The sequence below is a fragment of the Coptis chinensis genome, chromosome 7, assembly GCF_015680905.1.
Source record: "Coptis chinensis isolate HL-2020 chromosome 7, ASM1568090v1, whole genome shotgun sequence".
NCBI lineage: Eukaryota > Viridiplantae > Streptophyta > Magnoliopsida > Ranunculales > Ranunculaceae > Coptis > Coptis chinensis.
The window spans coordinates 60,202,250-60,225,460 of NC_141462.1; the positions used below are offsets into that span (position 1 = coordinate 60,202,250).

A 23,211-nucleotide genomic window follows, 5' to 3' on the forward strand; every position below is an offset into this window, starting at 1 on the left:
ATTCATACTAGTATATTGCACACTGTATGAGCTCGTACCATTGCTATGTGAAGGGTGCAAGTCGCAACTACACAACATCGCCCAGGACATCCCAAATTGAAAAGGGGTCCTGACTTGTTAATAAAAAAGGGAACAACAACTCCCTGAGTCATGAGCTGATGTGTTGTTAGCTCTAGGTGTGAATCTAACACCACAGCAGTTCAAAATATTACAGACTTGCAAAAAACTATCAAAAATGTTCTTCCATTTCCAGTCATAATTTTAGTCTGCTTCTTCTTCAAAATCTCCACCAGTCCTTTAGGATCACTCTCCAAAATGATATCCTGTAGTTGTTCTCCACAGTTACATTTTATGATCTACATGTCATGCAAAGGTGTATCAGAACGAGCTCCAAAACATCATTCATCAGGAAACAAATACAAAAACAAACATGGCCCTAGAATCCTCAGGGGAGCACAGATGGTTAGAACACAAACTCTGCGAAATGAGAAACCAAAGACAGTTCGGTAGCGCCCACAATGAGAAGATATTATGGGACAAGAGTTAGAAAGCATAATGAATTTTGATGTCTCTTCTACACTGAAAAGTGACCTCAAATGTGATGAAGTCAAAATCTTGTCAGTGGCCCTTCACCACATTGTCTTTGTCCTGATTAAACCAACAAATATGTTTAGTGTGGATAATTCCATAGAAAACATGGGTGGTTAGTTAAGATCCTGAGAAAAGTTGTCCAGAACCAGAGTACAGGCCCTACGTCTCAGAGTTGGTCTTGCCATTTACTTCTGATGGAACACGTACATGACGGAGTTTGCGAAGATCTTAAAACATGAAAAGTAAAATGAGATTAGATTATGCTCTACCAAGAAGATCCCTCATCTTACAAGAACACCCGATTTTACATAAAACTCCCAAATTTTACAGCGGCCACTAAACACTAGACAATCACGTGCCCAATCAAAGAGAAACTATTGGACTTCCTTTACCAACTTATGCCCCTCTTTTTCCTTGTGTTCAATGACCCTCAAGTTTCTTTCCATCCATAATGTCAACACCATGGCGTTTAGAAGATGATCAAGAAGCCATTTAGCTTTGTAGGAGAGAGAACACAAGATGATGTTCTCCCCCAAGGTATCCCTGAAATTGTATGCAATGGTGGTGCCCAAGTAATGCTGAAGAATGAGAAGAATGTTATCCTAATGCCGAAAAAGGCCATGTAAGGCAACAAAAATGAAGACAAGAACCTTTTGGCGGCCAAGAGGTGTTGGTTTTATCCCCCGTCAAGGAAAGGATTTCATTCTGCGTGGAAATGTCAGAGCGCGACCTGCGCCCAAATTGGCCTCGACCAAGGCGCGACCCGCACCCATGCCATAGAAGACTTCCAGTACTTTCAGCGCGACCCGCGCTCGACTTGTGCTTGCCCGAGGCGCAACCCGCGCCTAAGTCTATTTTCATAAGAAAATTGGGACCGCGAGTTTGCAATAAGAGTTATAGTTTTTGGCAAAACCTAACACCTAGAAAACACACGAGAGGCAGCACAAAAGTCAGAGAAAACCCAATCTTGAAAGCTATCAAGATTGAAAGATAACTTTTACAGAGAGACAATCCTGTAAAGAGATAAGAGTGATCTAGTAAGGTGAGAGACTGAAAGGAGAGAATGTAATCTTCCTTCTCACTTTATAAAGAACTAGCTCTTGTGGAAGTAGACACCATTGACCGAACCACGATAAATCTTTGTGTTGTGGTTTGCTTTTACTGCTTTACATTATTATCTATTGTTAATAGTTTGTTTAGCAAGTTGGGCATGTTAGTATAGGTTATAGTTGATATTTAGAATTTGTCTGGAGTTGAATTGTGTTCAAATACAAGTTATCTGTGTAGTGGGAGAATCGATTGGTATTAGTATAAACCCCAACAAGTGGTATCAGAGCCTTGGTTAGATTAGCCTAGGGTGTTATCCAAATCTTAGTCGGAAAGTGTTTGACGAAATTCCTGAGAGAAGATTTGAGTTTAAATAACTTGTAGAAATGGACCATTCTGTGAACACTTACATGACGAGTCAGAATAGGAAGAACTATACCATTTGAAAAGCCAAGATGGAAGACTTGCTTTATTGCAAGGACTTGGCACAACCTATTGAAAATGGAGAAGAAAGACCGGAAATGGTCGCCACGACTGAGTGGAGCAAACTTGACAGAAAAGCAATTAGCTACATTCGACAGTGGATTGACGACAGTGTCTTTCACCATGTATCCCAAGAGATAACAGCTTTTGGCTTGTGGAAAAAACTCGAAGACCTTTATGGGAGGAAGTCGGGCGGAAACAAAGTGCTGGTCGTTAAGAAGTTTGCCGACATGAAGTACCAAGAATGTTCTTCAATGTCTGAGCATCTTAACGAATTATAGAATACCATCAATCAGATGCATTTGATGAAGATTGATTTGGGAGACGAAGTTGAGGCTTTGTTTCTATTAGGCTCTCTACCCGAAAGTTGGGAGACATTAGCAGTTTCTCTACACGTAGCAGCCAAGGATGGAATTGTTACCATGGAGATGGCTACCACGTCTTTGTTGAATGAGGAGACTAGAAGGAGTTCAAAAGGCAGCTCCTCACACTCAAAGATCCTTGTCACAGAGAAACGGGGGAGAGGTAGATACAGAAAACCATCTCGTTCTAGAGGTGATGACAGAAGTAAATCTAGGGGTGAAGCTAGAACTCTTAAGGCAGAGAGGTAATGTTACTATTGTGCCACCAAGGGCACTTCAGATATGAGTGCAGAATACTGAAGAGGGATGAGAAGAATAACTATGTACATGAAGACATGGTGCAGAGGAACGGAAACACAGGTAGAAATACTATCGCACTAGTCGACGACCTAGTGGGAATTGTGTCAGATTGTGGTGTGTACTGTCTTAGTACCTTATGTCAAGATACAGAGTGGGTGATAGGTACAGGAGCATCCTATCATCCGTCACAATCAAGACAGTGGAATTCTTCACTACCTACAGTGGTGGTGAATATGGTGAAGTGAAGATGGGTAACAGTAGTGTCTCAAAGATTATAGGCATTGGAGATGTTCATGTAGAAACCAATGTCAGCTACACCTTGGCACTTAAGGATGTAAGACATGTCCCTGACATTCGGCTAAGTCTAATTTCGGGGAAATTAGATGACGATGACTTTGTAAACTCGTTTAGTAATGGGGTATGGAAACTGAGAAGAGGTTCCATTATAGCAGCCAGAGGGAAGAAAACTTGTTCTCTTTACAAAACACATGCTAGTTTGTGTAAAGCAGAAGTGAATGCGGCAGAAGAAGAAGCTTCCTCTGAACTGTGGCGCAAGAGACTGTGCCATATGGGCATAAAAGGGGTTTGAGGTCAAAGGCAAGGAGCACCTAGTATGCAAGCTGATAAAGAGCTTGTATGGGTTGAAGCAAGTACCGAGACAGTAGTACATAAAGTTTGATTCCTTTATGGCGAAGCAAGGATACAAGAAATCTGCTTCCGATCATTGTGTGTTTGTTCAGAGATTTCCAGATGGGGATTTCATAGTGCTATTGTTGTATGTGGATGATATGTTGATAGTTGGCCCAAACATCAACAAGATATCCAAGCTGAAGAACGACTTGAGTAAGTCTTTTTAGATGAAGGATTTGGGTCAAGCAAAGTAGATACTTGGGATGCGGATCACTCGTGATAGAAAGAGTGGAAAGTTGTGGCTTTCTCAAGAAAGCTACATTAAGAAGGTGTTAAAGAGATTCAACATGGATCAAGCGAAGCCAGTCAGTTGTCCGCTTGGTGGCCAGTTCCACATGACCAAAGAGATGTGCCCAAAGGGTGATCATGAGCAGAGTTATATGGAAAAGATTACTTATGCATCCGCAGTGGGCAGTTTAATGTATGCAATGGTGTGTACAAGACCAAATATTGCTTTCGCCGTGGGCGTTGTAAGTCGTTTTTTGTCAAATCCGGAGAAAGAGCATTGGGAAGGTGTTAAGTGGATATGGAGATATCTCAAAGGCACTTCCAAATCGTGTTTGTACTTTGGTGGAAGTAAGCCCTTACTTGAAGGCTACACTGATACAGATATGGCAGGTGATGTTGACTCGATGAAGTCCACCTCCAGTTATCTGGTTACTTTTGCAGGGGGAGCAGTTTCTTGGCAATCAAAGTTGCAAAAGTGTGTTTCCATCTCCACTACAGAAGCCGAGTATATTGCATCCACTGAGTGTTGCAAAGAGTTGCTATGGATGAAGAGGTTCTTCGACGAACTAGGGCTAAAGCAGAAACAGTTTGTAGTTCTATGTGACAGTCAGAGCGCCATCCATTTGAGCAAGAATCCGAGTTTCCATTCTAGATCCAAGCACATACACGTGCGTTATCATTGGATTAGAGAAGTACTCGAAGACAAGCATTTGTGTATCAAGAAGATCCATACCGACAAGAACGGGTCAGATATGATGACCAAAGTCTTACCGAAAGATAAGTTTGATGTTTGTTGTGCTATTGCCGGAATGGCAGCACACTCCTCCTGTTGATTTGGAAATTGCATGGAGGAAGCCCCCCTCACTGTTCGGGAGGGGGAGATTGTTGGCTTTATCCCTCACATGAGGAGGAAAGGATTTCATTCTACGTGGAAATGTCAGAGCACGACCCGCGCCCATGCCGTAGAAGACTTCCAGTACTTTCAGCGCGACCACCTGCGCTCAACTTGTGCTTGCCCGAGGCGTGACCCGTGCCCAAGTCTATTTTTAGAAGAAAATTGGGACCGCGAGTTTGCAATAAGAGTTAGAGTTTTTGGCAAAACCTAACACCCATAAAACACACTAGAGGCAGCACAAAAGTCAGAGAAAACCCAATCTTGAAAGCTATCAAGATTGAGAGATAACCTTTACAGAGAGACAACCCTGTAAAGAGATAAGAGTGATCTAGTAAGGTGAGAGACTGAAAGGAGAGATTGTAATCTTCTTTCCTACTTTATAAAGAACTAGCTCTTGTAGAAGTAGGCACCATTGGCTGAACCACGGTAAATCTTTGTGTTGTGGTTTGCTTTTACTGCTTTACATTATTATTTGTTGTTAATAGTTGTTTAGCGAGTTGGGCATATTAGTATACGTTGTAGTTGATATTTAGAATTTGTCTGGAGTTGAATTGTGTTCAAATACAAGTTATCTATGTAGTGGGGGAATCGATTGGTATAGGTATAAACCCCAACAAGAGGGTCAGGCAGCAAACAAAACCCCCATAGATAAATGTTAGACACCATGGTATTGCCAAAGGGAAAAAGGCCATGCAAGGCAACAAAAAGACTTCACAGGGAAGACAAGAACCTTTGACAAAAGGAGGGGGAAGGCCAAGAGGGCCAAGTAGCAAACAAAACCCCCATAGATAAATGTTAGACACCATGGTAGTGTGGAACGTGAGAGGTCTAAATGACCATTACAATGCAAGAGAAATAAATAAATTCAGAATGGATAATAACTTGACTTTTTTGAGTTTGCTGGAGACTAAAGTGAGGGTAGTGAATTTTGATGTTATCAACAAATTGAGTTGCCTGGGATGGAGCTTTTTAAATAATTATGCCAGTGACTGCAGTGAAAGAATATGGATTAGTTGGAATCCAAGTTTTCTTCAATTAAGTTACAAAGCTAAGAGAATCAGACCAATACATCCATTGTAAGGTTCTGAACTTCCCTTTAAATATAATTTTCTTGTGCACTATTGTTTATGCTTCTAATAACAGCTTGCAAAGAAAAAAATCTATGGAGAGACGTCCTTGAAATCTATCCTTTTGGTAGTCCGAGCATAGTGGCAGGTGACTTCAACAACATTTTATTTTCTGGAGAGAGACTTGGCTCAAGTACAAAGCATCCCAGAGATATGATTGAGTTCTCAGAGTGTCTTATCCATTGTGAACTATATGATTTGCCTTACACTAGTTGCTTTTATACATGAAGCAACAACAGCTCAGGTGCTCTCAGAAAATGCTCAAAATTTGATAGACTTCTTGGAAACTGCTCTTGGTTTATTGAATTTCGAAACACATCAGTGTCTTTTGATCCGCCTTTCATCTCAGACCATTCCCCCATTGTTTTGACATGGCACAACTCAGTAAAGAATACTTTCCCTTTCATAATTAACCAAATGGTTGTCTCTATGGGGTATAATATCACAGTTTTGGGTGCTTATCACACTACCCCCAAACAACACTTTGTTTGTCCTCAAGCAAAAAAGAGACATTAAAATAGATAAGTGGCCAAAAGTGTGTAGTCCTAACTAATTCTCGTTTCGCAGAGTGCGGTATGCAACAAGGCTTTAAACCACTAGGAATTCCCTAGTGGACGAGTTATAGTCTCGTGAGAGTTTTCCAGAGAAGATACACAAACTTCATTTATACTACAACGACTTAGTAATAAAAGCTTGTTTCCTAAATTAATCTCAGATATCTATACATCTCCTTAGTGGGGAAAGAGGATTAGTTCCCTTGAAACTCAAGTTAATATACATACAATAATTAAAACATCTACTTATGAACATGCATACAGTGAACTTCACATTGAAATGTACAAGCAGTGCCGTTAATATACAGGTATGTGTCGAAATACAAATTCGCTCATAATTTTTTCACTCAAGTTTTGCTAACTCCAGTGTGCATTGGCACACTTTTCCTCACATCTCAATGACAACAAAGGAGCCGAGGTCAATCAATCACAACTACTACTTAATTAATATCACACCATCCTACTCCTAATTGAGCTAGAGGTCTTTATTAGATATTGTGGGGCTTAGGTGATGGTATAGAAAAAAATGGAAATGGATAATCAAAAAAGACAAGTATGAGAGAATAGGGTCTTCAAGATATTTACACTACAAAAATCTTTGTCTTCTTTTCCTGCTTCTACCTGAGTTTCCTACTTTGTTCTTAAGCCTTTGTTTTTTTTTTTTTTTTTTTTTTACCTAGGCTTAAGAACATGATTCTATTTTTTCCTTTCCTGAAGCAAGTAACTGACTTTTATTTGGGACAAGTCTTTTTCTTTATTTTTCTACATTTCATCCTATTTCTCATACTCCTCATTTGGGTAGGTTTAATTTATTTAGGGTTACTAGACGGGTAAGGGATTTTTGGTGAAAATGAAAGGTCCAGTGGAGTGACTAGAGGTAGAAATTTTATTAAGTATGAATTTTTGACTATGTCGATCCAAAGACGGCCTAAATTCTTGCCTAGGGTTCGAATGGTGATCAAGTAAGTAGACGCGTGATTTTCTCTACTCGGAACACTACTCCTCTGTGTCATTACTCACATATCACACATATCGAGGCTTTTTAGTTAGATTCTCACAGGATTGATAGTTTAAGTAAACAAACTGTGGGTTCCATAAACTTACTGCTATGTACAATTGATGATACTCAGTGCATGAATACTCATGAAAAAATGTTAAAACTATTGCGTACGTATTATCTTAAGTTTCTTAAAAACAAACCCTAATTTGAATGCTAATGTGAGATTTCTAGACAATTTTCATCATTGAAAAGGAAACAAGACTTTGTCACTAAGTACATTTACTAACAAGAAAGTGAAACTATATACAGCCTACAAGTTGCCTAATTTTTGCTACAGGTTTAAAGCACCCCCAAACTGAATGATGCTTAGTCCTCGAAGTATCAATAGATAAAGAAAAAATTAACTGAGAACCGTGAGCAAAATTAGGGCGGGATTGCAGGAACACAAAGTTTGGATAACCTAATATATTATACAGAAATAAACAAAGAAAAATAGTAGCACACGAAACATAACTATTTACAGTTAGATATATGTACAATGGCATGCTCAAATTTATCATCCAGCAGGATGTGTTGGTCTGGCGTCCTCTAAAATGAAATGCATTTCCTTAGCATCGCGCCAAAAGATAATAGCCTGCCAAATTTCTGTCCATTCTTTGTCTCCGGATTTTCTCAAATGTGTCATCATTTTTTCATCCTTCGGGTAACAACGAACATGCCTCAGGTACCGAGCGGGACATTTCCATTCCCTTAGCAAGCATGAACATGAACATGGGGACTACAATGTTGTTTATACTCCTAAACATCATGGGAGATTGACACTTTTCTACGGCCAATGAGGCTGCCTGCGTAGTATTCGATGCACTGGCTCAAGGTCATACATTATTTGATATCTTAGGTTGTGTTATCTCCAATCTAAAACGAGCTCGCACTCTTCAGGATCTGTATATACTTTTACCTGTAACCGCTTGCCGAATCATGAAGACACATTTCCCACGAATCTCATTTCCGTTTGGTGTAGACTCAATTCCTTACTCACGTGTTCGTGCGTTTTGCTCGAGTAGGGATTCGAACCAACCTAAACACTAGAACAACCTACAACTTGATCATGCTCTTTTAAGAAGTTAGTGAGTAAGTTTTTAAACTATGATTGAATTGATACTAACTACTTAGTTTTCTTCTAGATTTTAATTTTACTTAACGTGCAAACTAAAATAAAATGAAAACCGATTTCTAGGAAAGGTGTGGAGAGTTTAGTTCTCCTTATGTTAAGACGATCTCTATTGTTAACTCTAGATTATTGCAACTTAATCTTCCTAGAACTCAAAGACAAATCCTAACAAGATTATTTTGATCCCTAAAAATATGACTCATCTCTAATATCATATTTTTAGTATGTGGAACCCAAATAATGATTTATCTCTAAGATCATCACCTTGATTCCTAACTATACTCTACACCAACTACCATTTTGGGATAGGATGTAAGTCTAGTTGTTTTTCCAAAACAACTATCTAGAAAAACAATAAAAAAGGATTCCTCACATAAGCATCACTAACCCTCCACAAAGAGAGGGTTTTAGCTCATGATCCTTGGAATCAAAATAAAAGTTATAAGAAGATATCTAAAAGAAAGAGAGAAAGAAGAAGAGAATACAAAATGTACCAACTATTTTACCTATCAAAGAAATTTTATTCAAGAACTAGAAGGTGTAGTCCTCCATTAACAAGTTACAAGCTTTTTTTTTCTTAACACTAAAAACTAAAAACCAAAAGTAAAGACATGGAAGTAAATGAAAAGTAAAAGTCCAGGAAGTAAAAGCTAGCCAACGCCCCAAAAACAACCCCCCTTTACATAAGAGAGCCCTTTTCTCTTTTCCCATGTGAAACACTCTCATCTCATTTATTTTTCTCTTATCCACAACTAACCCCCATTTGACACCTTTCATTTTTTTAGATAATCATCACCTAAATCCAACCAACTCATTAACTTCATGCAAGGTGTCAAATTTGCACCAATTATTTGCACCTTTGTCTTGACTTGCATGATGATTCATCAAATTTTGTTGGCCCGCCTAGTGGGTCCATGTGTAGTGTGTCTAGTGGCAGTCCGGTCTTTTGACATTTTTACAACTTTCCCCCTATGCGTAGAGTTCGTCGCACTGATCATCGGGGCAGCTCACTCGTTGCATTTAGAGTCCTGGTTCAAGAGATATGAGCTTCGGAAGTTTGATGTTTCTATGCACGTAATCCCGTTTCTGACTGGATTTTATACTGTTTTAGTCTTTGGGCTTTAGTCCGGATTTTGTTGGGCTTCACGTGGGCTTAATCAAAAAGCTTCTTTATACTCCATATTTCGTGTTTAAATGCTGGCTTTATCATCATTTTTACGTTAGTTGCTCCAACCTGCAAAAGCACGAAAATGCGATTATTTTCTGATTATTAAACACATAATTAACCAAATGGCTGTCTCTATGGGGTATAATATCAGAGTTTTGGGTGCTTATTAACATGTACTACTCATTGACGTTCTGCAAGCTAGAAATGGGATTAACTTACCACCTGACGCAACAATGAGTGAGCTAATGACTCGAGGAAAGTGGAATCAGATTGTTCATGACCTTCCTCAAGGTTTTGTTAAGCAAGCTATCCTCAATACTACTGAGATACGCTAACATTGGGATCGAGATAGGGTGGTCTGGACCCCTTCACAAGATGGCAAATTCACCTCAAAGAGTTCATATCAAGCCTTATCAGTGCTGAAGCCCAAGGTTAAATGGAGGCATCTAGTTTGGGGTAAGCTAGTAATACCAAGGCATTCTTTCATTGCCTGGCAACCATTTTCTGACACAAGATAAACTAATGCAGAGAAAGATTATACAAAACTCTTCTTGTGTGTTTTGCAATAACCACCGAGAAAGCTCAAAACACTTATTCTTTGAGTGCCCTTACACTCTACAAATTTGGAAGAGCATCAAGCACCACTTGGGAATCACTTTCAATACCAATAACACAAACAAAGAATGGATGAGGATATTCAAAATGGATGGAAAGAAGAAGTGTGATTATGAAATTTACAAAGTGTATATTTGTGCTTCTATCAGTTATGTGTGGAGGGAAAGAAACATGAGAAGATTCCAGGAAAAAACTATGGAGTGGGAACATGTAAGAGACTCAATCATCTCTGATATGAGAGTTTATCTGCAAGTCACTTTGACGAGAGTCGAAGACACACCTGCATCAAGAAGCTTATTGACAAAACTAGGGATTTCCGCACAATTCAAAGAGAGAGCGACCAAGAGATGCAAATGGTTGAAACCAGATCACCAATTTGTGAAGCTCAATGTTGATGGATCTTTATCTTAGAAAAGTCTTAGTTATGGTGATGTAGCTAGAGATGAAAATGGAGAAGTTCTTTTTGCCTATACAGGTTCAAGAGGAGCGAGATCGGTTATGTACCAGGAACTAAAGGCTATTGAGCAGGGGTTACATAAGTGCAAGGATTTTCTAGTGAGAAAATTGGTGGTGGTCTCTGATTCTCTTAAGGCCATTAATGCTCTAAACAGTAAGGAAAATGCGTCATGGTATTGTCAAAACTTGGTCTTGGAGATACAAAAGTTGGCACTAGAATTTATCATAACATTTGATCATGTTTACAGGGAAACAAATCGAGCAGCAGACTACTAGCTAGTCTAACTACTGATGTAAATGAGGAATGCACTTTCATTCCACTTCTAGATTTAAAGCTATATAATATTATAGAAGAGGATAAGAGTGGCATGATATATATAAGACTTTGATTAGTTATGAATGCAGGCTAGGGTCTGTGGAACCCTCTACTTTATTCAAAAAAAAATGCCGAAAACAAAGGGATAAAAATGTGTTTTGTCCTTCACGATGGCATGCAGGTTTAAGAGTCTAATAAAGGGAAAAACAAATACAACGATCAAAACATTTAGCAGTTTTTTAAACGACAGAAGAAAGTTTTGTTAATGTTTCTACGTTACAATTGTGTCTAGGTTGCTTGCTGAAATCTGTGTCTTTAACGCAAGAAGATAATATGTTACTGTCCTAATCCAGTAATGGAAATTAAATCACAGTTGATAATACAAGTGATCACAGTATCAAAAGGGGTTTCACCTTTGAGCTCGAGCAATCCACTTTTCTAGTTCAAAGAAAAGAAGTGGCGTGCCAAACCAAGTAGAAGACTATTGATCTTATTGGGATGAGTAGCTAAACGTAAAGAATGATGATGAGATGGTAAAACAGTTTCTGTGCTTAGTAGGGGTGTTCTTTTCTTATACCGTTGACAAAGTTCATGATTTTCTGTAGGATTTTTTTTTTTGAAATATTTAGAGGGTTAAGGCAGACCCACACCGGTTACATTGAAAGACCCTAGCCCGAAGTCTCATCAACCCCGAAAGGAACCTAGCCCGAAGGCTCTCGTCAATTTTTAGTAGACCCAACTGCCTCCACCTTGTCCATGAAAATTTGCTTTCGCTCTTCGGTCCACCCATTGTAGCAGCACCTTGTCTCTAGCTCGAAGGCTCACTTGGCCCAAAAGCCCATCACATAATTACACAAGAAAGAAATTCCAACCAACACTTAGTGGGATTCGAACTTGCAACCTCTCCCGAGGAGAGGGGTACACAACCAATTTTTTGTATGATTTGATCAAGTGGCGGCATGGATTTTTGGCAACTTTTTTTTTTTTTATCAAACTATAAAGAATAGTCATGGAACTAAGTCTGGACATAGTATAGGCGCACTCACGGATTTCACGTACCACCGTTTAAGTACATGGGAGAAATCTGAGCAATTAAGATACATTGCAGCATGCTATATTGCTATGACTGTAACTCTATAAGATCCATCATCCTATGAAATGCTGCTTATTAGATGAGTCTTCACTCTTCATAAAGACTATCTAGTGTCGAGTGTCTGGAGTCTACTATATATCCCAAATGCTCCTTCCCATTTGATTGTTTTCGCAAAACTATTACAAAGCCTGACAATTCAAAACTAAAACGGTTATCCTGGAAACCCCCAAATGAAGTAAAACTGAAGAAACACTAATAAGCAGGTAAAAATTAGTATACAGTATGCACATCTTTATGCTAGGATAGAGTGAAAAATAAATGAGATAGCTTCAAGTCGCGTAGTCACAAACTGTGATCTGCAAGTTGGAATGGTCCTTCTCAGGCACATATTGTCTGATGAAAGCTCTTCTCCACCAGACCTGAAATGCTCTCTGGATATTGGGACAGTCATCTCCTTTGTTCAGAAAACGGTTGAACCAATTCAATAAGATCACTTGCTGCTGTTGCAATGGCAAAGTAAGAATTGTCTGACTCAGTCCATCCTCGAGTAGTTTCTTATCGAGAGATCTACAAGCTCTCTTCATCCATCCAAAATCTTCATAGAGAGGCTCCAACCATGTGCACAACAGAGAAAACCTTGCATCTCTACTTACCAAGATTTGTCCTCTCCCTATAGCAACACAAAGTTGTGCAGTAACCCTGCTGATTTCATACCGATACATGGTTGGCATCTTTGAATGGAGACTAGCAAGTTCCTTCTGGTCAGCCCATAACTTTACAAACTCATCCCCCAACTTCTTCTCAATCATAATATCTACAATCCACTGTAGATTGTCAGCTTCTCGACCTATCTCACTCATCAAACCTCGATCTCGCCTGCTCTCGTCTGTACTTTCTGCCTCTGATAAACATATGAGAAGTGAACTTAGACATTTGTCACAGAGCTGATATAGGATTTCACTTGAGACATCGACACTATCGATGTGATTCTTATTCTTGGTTGCATCTTCTCTAAGCAATCCAGATATAAGAGCTTTCATTTCTCGCCGAGCTTTATCATCCTTGGCTTCTAATACGCCACTTAGAAGCCGCATGAAGATGTCATCACCATTTGCAGAGGTAGACGGTTCCGCTGATACCCTCTGCAGAACTTCAACTGCTGGACCATGAAGCTGAAGCTGACCAAGAACAGATACAACTTTTTCTTCCTCATCCTCGGACCATGGAACAGCTTCCAGATAATCCAGGCATGAGATAATCCCCATATCAAATTTGATTGCTGAAAATACCTGTAAAATAAACAATAACATTACAAAGAATATTGGGAAACCAACCAAGCTTAAGTATAACCAAAAAAATCGAGTGTCTTCTTTATAGCCTTAATGCTGCTTTTGAGAAAATCTGAGGTTTAAACACTAGTATTTTGATTTCAAAAATCAACTATATTAACTTCAATCTTGTTCCTTAAAGTCCGGCCAGCTTACGAAAAATGTAGAACAGGAAAAGAACACGAACAATACCCACAATAAGATTTGCAGAAACTACAATGTTATAGTACTTTCAGTGGCCTACTAATCAATACTTGGGAGGTTGGGGTAGGGTCTTGGAATCAATTCCCACCTTCACCCTAACTATCAAAAGGAAGATAATACTTTCAGACTTTTCAGTGTAAAAAAGAAAATGAAAAGATTGCTATATTGTATCATTTAGGTAGGTCCAATTGAAGAAAGGTAGTAATGAAATAATATCTCGTCACAATAATAACTAAAATTACATATTCTATTTGGACAAACACATTTCCAAAGAAATTAGAACTCCCTGTGTCAACAACACAATCTCACACTCTGGCTAGAATACCATGACATATTCTGTGTCTTTTACTACATCTATATCAAAAGCAATTGAACAGACCTATTTTTTGGGAAAATGTCTTTTCCAGAAGACAGAGATAGCCTACCAAACAACCTAGTGTATATTGTAATTCTCCCAGACTTCAAAATGGTCCTAAACTATATTTAAGAAGTCTTGGTTTTCGTTCATATTTCCAACTAAAATATATGAAGAGTAGGGTTAGAAACCCCAAACCCCGGCAGAGGATATCTTGCCTCTTTCCCCAAATTAAAAACATCGCTCTTTCTGGCCTATCCTTTTACTAAGAACAACTAAAATAAAAAAAATTGGACTACCAGTTTCCTAAGAAATCAAACACACCCGAAGAGGATAGTAAATGGACTATGGTATTTAAGAGAGCTAGCAAGGAGGATATTCACATTCACGACGGCTAGCAAGGGGATTTGATATGGTCAAAGTGTGTGTGGACACATCACATTAAGAACAATCATTTTTGGATACTGAAAATTCCAAACGATTGTTCTTTGGTGCGGAAAATTGTTTTGAAACACAAAAAATGCTAGAATATTCACTAGACATCTGATAGTAAATGGACTTTAAGCATCCTTGTGACATGATCCAGGGCAAACCTGTATTGTTCAATCACCAAGCCAGATCCCTATTTCAGATAATTTATGAAGTGGTACAGATCTTAACAGAGGTAGAGATCAACTGCAGATAGATGATCTTAACTTGCAGACACAAATACATCAGCATCTGGTTCAGATCATGTATTTGGACTGAATCCAGTTCAAGCTCTTATACCACAAAATCAGCTTGAACTAGTATAGAAACTGTACTTGAAAAATGTAACACATGGGTACAAGGATAATTAGAATATTTCTTAAAGAGCTGTCAAATACTGAATATGAGAAACCTGCCTGGTTTTGTAGCAAGTCAGCAACTTAGTTGTGTCTATTAAGAGTTACTTCCCTTTGTTTGAAAACCTGGAGATTACTCACACATATAGAGAATGTGTAAGAGCTGCAGTATCTAAGAAAAGATACGGTGAACAATCTAGAGTTTTCTATAATCTATATAGCACTGCTAGACCGAAAACTCCAAGAGATTGTAAATGAGGATACTAATGGACCTCTGTACATTAGAGTTCAAGCAATACAGGTTGGAGTCTTCCTAACCCCCAACTAATAAGGAAAACTAAAGAAGAAAGAGATATACTTGGACCAAATGAGGTTAGCTTGATGAACATTTCAACCAGTTGACAATTAACAATGAAAAATTACCAATAACGACAAAGCATCGTATCTATTTTTCAGGATCATTTGAAGTCTTAGCAGCGATCATTTAACCTTAATAACCAGATATATAATCAAGTAAAAGAAATCGCTTAAGCGGACCATTATGCGACACTGAATACAGAAATACATATTACGAACTTCTAGCATTAGAGTGATTGTGACTCTAAACCGTTACTGGGGACGAGGGTAACATATGGAAAAAATTTGCCTCCGCCCTGAACTATGGCAAATTTTAGAGGGGGAAAGCACTCCACCACTAACAACAAAATTGGATGATTAAGATGATATATGTGCATTTTCAAGCTGTGTATTTACATCGGTATGCCATCTGTTTCGATTAACAACACCTGCATCCCTTTTCCTGCAGGTGTTGTTAATCGAAACAGAAAGCCTTTAAGTTCAACAATGTTAGTAATTTATCATTTTGAATGATTCCAAATTTCAACCACAGCAAGAGACCCGTACCGGTAGTTATTTATTTAAGTAGTGTTTAGCTATTAATAATCCTTCTTTTGTGTTTGACACTATACCTAGAAATATCAATCAGCAATAAAAGTTGTCTAGAAATCAATCAATGATAAACAAAAAAGAAGTAAACCAAAATCAATGTGGTTCCAGTTAACCTACCGAAAACTCTTAACTTAAAACACCAAGACTACAATGAACATAAACAAAGAAAATGTAGAAGAAGAAATGCACCTTAAGCAATCCCAACACCTTGCCAACATCTTCTTTAACCAATCTCTTGTTCAAATCATCAGAATAATACATCAAAACAACAGTCTCCACATAAACTTCAACCTCATCACAATCACAAATCTCAACAGAATGCATAACCCCTTCTTCTTGTTTCAACTTGTCTTTAAAAAAGCGACTCTGGTCAATCAAAACACTCCGATGTACATTCATAGACACCTTAAACCCATCTCTTGAACTAATACAAAGCTTCACATCTCTTACTCCACCGTACTCTGGGTTCTGAAATGGTGCATTGTCTAATATCTTTGATACCCTTTCTTGGGATATACGTCTTTTGTCTTCTAGTTGTTTTGACTCTCTTTGTTGTTCTTCAGACATCATTTCATAAAGAGTTGATGATGAAGTTGGTTTTATGTTGTTTTGTGTGAAACAAGGATTTTGAGGTGAAGATGATGGAGAAAGTTTTGGAGAGAATGAGAAAGATGGGTTTGAGATGAAACCTTGTTTTATCATTGCTGATACTTGTTTTGATCTCAAAATGCTCTCTGCCGCCATTAAAATCTTGCACACTTTAATTAACTGTTTTTTCTTTTTTTTTACTAAAAGAGGAAATGGAAATAAAACTATATAAACGGTTTTTTAATCATTGGGATTAACATGCGGAAATTTAATTAAAGTTTGGTAATTAATAGTTAAAGCGTTGTTGGGGGGACATAATTGGTGCTAATTTGTAATGTCATCATTACTTGGTGGGCCTCTTAGTACTTTCAAAACCAACGAATTTAGCTGGAACGACTACAACGGGAGTCCGAATTTGTTCACTAGTAATTTTTAATGACGCCACGCGTCCAGCCAACAGCTCTCATTAATTTACTTTTTTCTTTTCTTTTTAATCCAGCAAACAGCTTTTTTTTTTTGATGTAACAGTAAACTTTTTGTTAAACAAAACGAGATTTACATATACCCAAGACATCATAAAGGACTTGCATATTTACAACCATTGGCGCCTGATGCCACCATACAGACGAAAATGGCGGAAGGAAAGACAAGTCTCGGACAGGCCCAGTTGAAAAGTGTACATTTGATTGCCGTAACAATCGATAGTTCTTTACTTGAGCCGCCGCATGTGAGGCTAGCGCGTCTGCAACCCCATTTGCTTCACGATAAACCCAGCTGAAGTGCACTTCTTGGAAGTTACTCAGCATTATCTTAATCTGAGTAACAATTCTATCTAATAACCAATGACAGTTCAAGTTATCCTCCGTTAAAACCTTAAACAGCAATTGAGAATCTGTTTCTACCTCAACCTTCATATATCCAGCTGCTGTCACAATTTGAAGTCCGTATAATAGAGCAACAAATTCGCTTCATTGTTGGTTGCGAAAAAAAATTGGAATCGAAGCTCCCATTATGAAATGACTCTTTGAATCCCCGAGAATACATCCTCCCCCGATATCTGGATTCCCAATAGAAGCCCCATCGTATTGGTTTAACGGGCCTTCTTTGGGTGGGAACCATTTAATATAAACCAAAGCATTTTTCCCCCTATCGTCACGGCGGGACATGACTTCCATAACCATCGTATGTGTTTCAAGACTCGCTAATGTATCGAGATGGATGTGGACGCTTACCTTGAAACCTTGTTTCATTTCTCATGATCCAAATAATCCACAAGACCCCAACAAAGTAGCAGCACTGCACTTCACCATTTTGCATTGTCCTTATATGTTGTAATAAGCACAATAACTGCTCCTTAAAACTGCCAATATTCATATTCCTCCGATCAACAAGGCCGCTCAAATTTGTTCCACACCAAATAGCTCTAGAAAAGGAACACTCAAAGAAAACATGAGTTTGTGTTTCAGGAAAGCTCTCACACATGGTGCATTCTGGATAAACATGAAAATGATGAGATGCCAAAATATCCGCTGTTGGGACGACACCTTGCAAGCATTGCCATACGAAAAATCTTTGTTTGAATGAGACTTTCATCTTCCAAACATGTTTGTAAACATTGTTATCCGAACCAAAGTATCTCATTCTTTGTAATCAATGAATGCAACCATTATAAGCATACTTCACCGAGTATTCTCCATTGTCCTCCCATTTCCAGATCAAAGTATCCTCCTCATTTGGTGTAATAGGTATCGAAACAATTCTCTCCACATATTCTACCGGCCAAAATTCATTTAACCTATCCCAATCCGGTATTGGTATCCATGTCATTGAAGTCGAAACAAGGTGAAAAGGACAGTCTAGTGGTTTCCCAAGAAGTTGACCAAATCCTCGAATGTGGAATCCATTTTTCATCCCATGCATTAATAGAAGTACCATTCCCAAGCTTCGGACCGATCCAAAGATTGATAATTTTTCGTGTTTCACAAATCCTTTTCCACGTAACCGATGAAGTAGATTTTACTTCCGCTTCAAGAAACCGGAGTTGTGAAAGTACCTCTGTTTCATTTGATGAGCCCATAATGATGTTGGATTGAGTAGATCCCAACCTTTCTTTGCCAAAGAAAACATAATTTTTAAGCTGCGGTTCCTTTATGCCCGACCCTCCATTATTCTTTGACATGACATACATGCTAACTTCCACGGGAAATAATGAAGTTTCCTTGTTGATGGTGTATGACCCCATAAAAAAGATCTTTTGATAGTCTCCATTCGATCCAGTATCTGTGCAGGTAAAATTGTACAGGACATAGCATGAGTAGGCAACGAAGATAAAACTGAATTTACCAGAGTGAGGCGGCCTGCCTTAGATAAACAATTAGCTTTCCATCCTGCCAGTTTCCTTTGAAATCTTTCCAATAGAGGACTAAACTTCTGAACTCTACCCTTCCCTGTTAAATTTGGCACTCCCAAGTACATTGGCAGGATAGAAGTAGATGGCATCATGAAACTTCGTCTCAAAAAGTACACAAACCTTCTATGCAATTTGGGGTGATGAATAATTTGTGACTTGGTTCTGTTGATAGTCTGACCTGACACTCTACAATACTCCTTTAGCAGATTGTTCAAATGATGCTGCTCCTCAAATCCACACTTACCCAGCACTAAAAGATCATCAGCATACATTAAATGAGACACCGGTTGAAAAAATCTCCCCAATTTGCAACCATGTATAAGCCCTTCTCTGTTCAGTTTCAAGAAATTCAAAGACAGAAGCTCTGAACATAAAATAAAAAGGTAGGGCGAAAGGGGATCACCCTGTCTTAGTCCTCGAGATGGCTTAAAAAATCCATGTGCAGCACCATTTAGTAACACAGAGTAAGAAACATTCTGAACACAAAACATTATCTTGTTAATCCAGTCCACCGGAAACTCAAACTTGGTCAGCATCACTCTCAGAAACCCCCATTCAATTTTATCATAAGCCTTCTGCATATCAATCTTTAGAGCAAAATATTTAGCTTTCCTATTCCTAGGGATGTCCAAACGGGTACCCGACCCGGCCTGAACCCGATTTTTCGGGTTTTGAACGGGTATCGGGTTACCCGGGCCCGGCCCTATTCTTTGCGGGTCGGGGTCGGGTTCGGGTATTTGTTGGATACATGTGACCAAGCCCTACCCTAACCCTATATTTCGGGTACCCGTCGGGTTCGGGTTCGGGTTTCGGGTATGGTAGAACCCGAAATATATGAAATAAAAGAATATTAAATCTCTTCATCAGGAACGTTCATTTTCAGTTATTAGATCTCAAGTTCTCAAGAAAAAACCTCTTTTTCATCTAATTAATCAAAAGCCATCTTCTTTTATTGGATTTGATCCGTTTTAACTTTAACATCATTAAAGCCACCCAACAATCATCAAAGATTCAAAACACACGAGGATTGCATTTTTGAAAAGCAAAAGAAGAGAAAAGTAGACCAAGCAAAGCAAGCAATTCCAAGACAATAACTCAATAAGATTGATGTTTTTTGGGAGTTTCGACTTCTTGTGGTGGTGTGAATCGACTGTTGATTTGACAATAAGATTGATGGCTTTTGGGAGTTTCGGTTTCTTGTGGTGGTGTGAATCCGACTGTTGATTTGCTTTCGCCTTGGTGACCACATTTAGAAAGAGATATTTGAGGAGGTCCGCAAATTTTCCGAGTGAATGCAAACTTAGCAAAGACCATCAAACCCACCAATCTCTTCATCATGAACGCGTGTGATTGGGTTGTCTTGTTCTTGGGGAGTTGTTGTTGGAGGGAAGAGAGAAGAGTGGTAAAGGTGCGGTCGAAAGGTAATTTGTCTTGAAGACCAAAAAGTAAATAGTAATGAGCAAAAGATTAAAAGTTTGTTGAAGATAAATAGATAATAAATGAAAATATAGTTGTTGGGAATTATGGTCAGTTCGGGTTCGGGTTTTGGTCGGGCATTTTTACCCTATATAACCTGGGTTTTGGGTTCGGGTCGGTCCGGATATGGTTTTAGGGCTTTTTAACCCTTTTAACGGGTTTTAGGGCCAAATTATCGGGTCGGGTTCGGGTTGGTCCGGGTTTAGATAGTGTGACCAAACCCGACCCTATGTATTTCGATGTCCGGGTTGGGTTCGGGTTTTTTTGTCTGCCTCGAGGCGGGGGTTCGGTCGCGGTTTTTTTTCGGGTTTTAGGCGGGTTTCGGGCAGAATGGACATCCCTACCTATTCCCATGCCCTCTTATCTTATGATAAAATTCATTTGCAAGCAAAACATTGTCATGAATACTTCTCTTGGGTAAGAAGGCAGTCTGAAACGGACCAATAATCCTCTGCAGGATAGGTCTCAATCGATTGACAATAATCTTGGAGATAATTTTGTAAACCACATTTGTCAGACTGATTGGTCTAAAATGCTCCGGGAGTGAGGGATTCATGATTTTTGGAATTAAAGCAATGAAGGAATGATTTAGCTGCAGGGAGAAAGAGCCAGAAAGGAAAAAAGACTTTACTGTCGCACTTACTTGATCCCCCACCAAATTCCAGAAATGCTGGAAAAAAAAGGCCTGATATCCATCCGGTCCTGGAGATTTAAAGGGCTTCATATGCTTCATAGCAGTGACAATCTCATCAGTATCAACTCCTCTTAACAAGGTGAATTTTTCACCATCATCAAGATATGGGGCTTGAGCATTGAAAATCTATGACAGAAGATCAGGTGTCGAAGTAGTCATTGTCTCCTCAAAAAATTCAATGAGCCTATCACCTATCTGTCTCCTTTCAGTTAAAATTCCACCATTTCTATCTCTGATTGAGTGTATATAATTCCTTTGTCTTCGGTAGTTTACCATGTTATGATAGAACCTTGTATTCTGCTCCCCAAATTGGAACCAATCTAGACAAGCTTTCTGTCCCCAATGATTTGCTTGCTGTACCAGGATATCATTATGTTCCAGTATCAAGTCATTCTCCACCTTGAATAACTCTTCTGCATCATTGTCATTCTCTATTAAACTTTGAATCTCACTAAGCCTCTGTAAAACACATTCCAACTTATGTTCCACCTCGCCAAACACATGCTTATTCCACCATTTTAAATTTTTTTGACAGGTTTGCAGCTTCTTACATAAGACAAAAGAAGGATAACCCCTCAACTCATTTTGAAAAGCAACTCTTATCTGTTCTTGACAGCCATCATGTTGCGCCCACATTATTTCAAACCTGAAAGGCCGTCTAACCGGTACCCTGTCTTGTAACAACTTTAAAATCAGAAACTTATGATCAGAACTGGTAGCCAACTCATGATGAACTCTACAACTAGAGAATCTTGACCGCCAACCTTCATTTGCCATCATTCTATCAATTCGTTCCCATATTCGGTGCCTCCCATTCTGTCTATTAGTCCAGGTGTAAATACTACCCACAAAACCCAAATCAAACAACTCATACTCATCAATCATATCCAAGAAAATTCTAACTTTGGAATAATTAAACAGTTTTCCCCCACATTTTTCTTCTGGACATGTTATTTCATTAAAATCTCCCATGAGCAACCATGATTCATCATTTGGGGGTTTAAACATAGTAAGAACAGGCCACTGTAATCTCCTAATGCAAGACTTAGAGTTTCCATAGACACATGACAAATAGAAGCATTCATGTACTCCATTCACTTTTGCTGAGATTTTACAGTGAATGAACCAAGAGTCGGACATCATTACTTCAACACCCACACTTCTCTCCCAAAAGATCCACAAGCCACCAGACAACCCGTGGCTTGGAACTACAAAAGACTCGAAATCCCCTAATCTTTTAATTAAACTGACTCCTTTATTTACAAAACACTTAGTTTCCATAACAAATATAAATATAGGCCTGACTTCCTTGGTTTTTTGTTTCAACTCCTCCATCATCGAAGGTCGGCCACTCCCTCGACTGTTCCAAGCTAGTAAACTCATGGAAACTTTGGGGTCTGCTTACGGCCAGAACCCTTAACCGACTGATGTTTTTTCCCTTTCCCTACTGAATTCTTCTGCAGAATGTTAGGACGTACAGCAGCCACCTCACAGTCATTAGGAATAGGAGTTTTCCTTCTAGCTTTGCGATCCTCCTCAAAGAAACTTTCAACCAGTTCATTCACAATTTCCCTGTCTTGTGTCAGAGCATCTTTAGCGGGTACTCCTTGCGATATTTCTTGCCTTTTAGAAGAGTAAACCTCCTGATGAACAGCCTGATCATGTAGCTGAGCCAAATCAATGAAATGGAGCTTCTTAGGATCAGTTGATATCTGAGCAAATCCAGGCGGGCATTCAAGTTCATGTAAGGGATGAAAATTATGGAAATCCATTTGAGTTGAAAACCCCAGCTATCCAGGGTTGTGCGCTTCCACTGTTATAGGTAGGTGATCATGTGGATTTTGCCATCCAAGGGCATTGCTAGGACCATCAGCCACATTCAGTGGAGGTGACGAAATGTCAATGATCATGGATCCTTTTAAAGGTTCAGCAGTTGTGTGCATGCGCTTTGAATTAACCGAGGAGTCAGCTACATTTGTAATCATCGGAAGAAATGGTTGGTTTAGATTAGTGCTAAACAACCAGGAGAACCCAGATACAATTCGGTCTCCAAAGGGTTTTGGAACAATGCGAGTTTTGGAAGAGTAAAACTGGAACCTTTGTCCTCCTGGTGAAACTCGAACTTCATTCCTATGACTTTCTTCAGTTACATTACAAGCTGCAAAATGATGTCCGATGAAGCCACACTTAAAATAGAAAACTGGTAGATATTCAAAGACAAAAGATATCCAATCGACTCCATCAATGGAGTCCGGTATGAGAAAGCCAGGTGGCATTGGTTCATGAAC

General features: G+C 39.0%; 2 protein-coding genes and 1 long non-coding RNA gene across 3 annotated transcripts; all 3 read right to left on the reverse strand.

The window, feature by feature from the left end:
- Positions 1-108: 108 nt before the first annotated feature.
- Positions 109-11,929, reverse strand: LOC147488205 (uncharacterized). Its single transcript, XR_015202702.1, has 3 exons — positions 11,417-11,929; positions 592-648; positions 109-356 (listed from the first exon to the last, which is right to left on the reverse strand). It is a non-coding gene; the product is annotated as an uncharacterized LOC147488205 (long non-coding RNA).
- Positions 11,930-12,225: 296 nt separating this feature from the next.
- Positions 12,226-16,574, reverse strand: LOC147488206 (BTB/POZ domain-containing protein). Its single transcript, XM_086574592.1, has 2 exons — positions 15,945-16,574; positions 12,226-13,385 (listed from the first exon to the last, which is right to left on the reverse strand). The coding sequence occupies exons 1-2, from the start codon at positions 16,497-16,499 to the stop codon at positions 12,426-12,428; spliced, it is 1,515 nt and encodes a 504-aa protein (XP_086430718.1). The 5' UTR covers positions 16,500-16,574; the 3' UTR covers positions 12,226-12,425.
- Positions 16,575-20,569: 3,995 nt separating this feature from the next.
- LOC147488207 (uncharacterized) lies at positions 20,570-22,258 on the reverse strand. The gene is made up of 3 exons (XM_086574302.1): positions 21,197-22,258; positions 20,873-21,049; positions 20,570-20,821 (listed from the first exon to the last, which is right to left on the reverse strand). The coding sequence occupies exons 1-3, from the start codon at positions 22,256-22,258 to the stop codon at positions 20,570-20,572; spliced, it is 1,491 nt and encodes a 496-aa protein (XP_086430428.1).
- Between the last annotated feature and the right edge of the window lie 953 nt (positions 22,259-23,211).

Coding starts and splice junctions, on each gene's coding strand:
- LOC147488206 (XM_086574592.1), bottom strand. CDS start 16,499: ATGGCGGCAGAGAGCATTTTGAGATCAAAACAAGTATCAGCAATGATA. Junction 13,386..15,944: donor AGGTGTTGGGATTGCTTAAG/GTGCATTTCTTC, acceptor TTTATTTTACAG/GTATTTTCAGCAATCAAATT.
- LOC147488207 (XM_086574302.1), bottom strand. CDS start 22,258: ATGGAGGAGTTGAAACAAAAAACCAAGGAAGTCAGGCCTATATTTATA. Junction 21,050..21,196: donor CAAGGTTCTATCATAACATG/GTAAACTACCGA, acceptor CTTCTGTCATAG/ATTTTCAATGCTCAAGCCCC. Junction 20,822..20,872: donor GGAATTTGGTGGGGGATCAA/GTAAGTGCGACA, acceptor TTCTCCCTGCAG/CTAAATCATTCCTTCATTGC.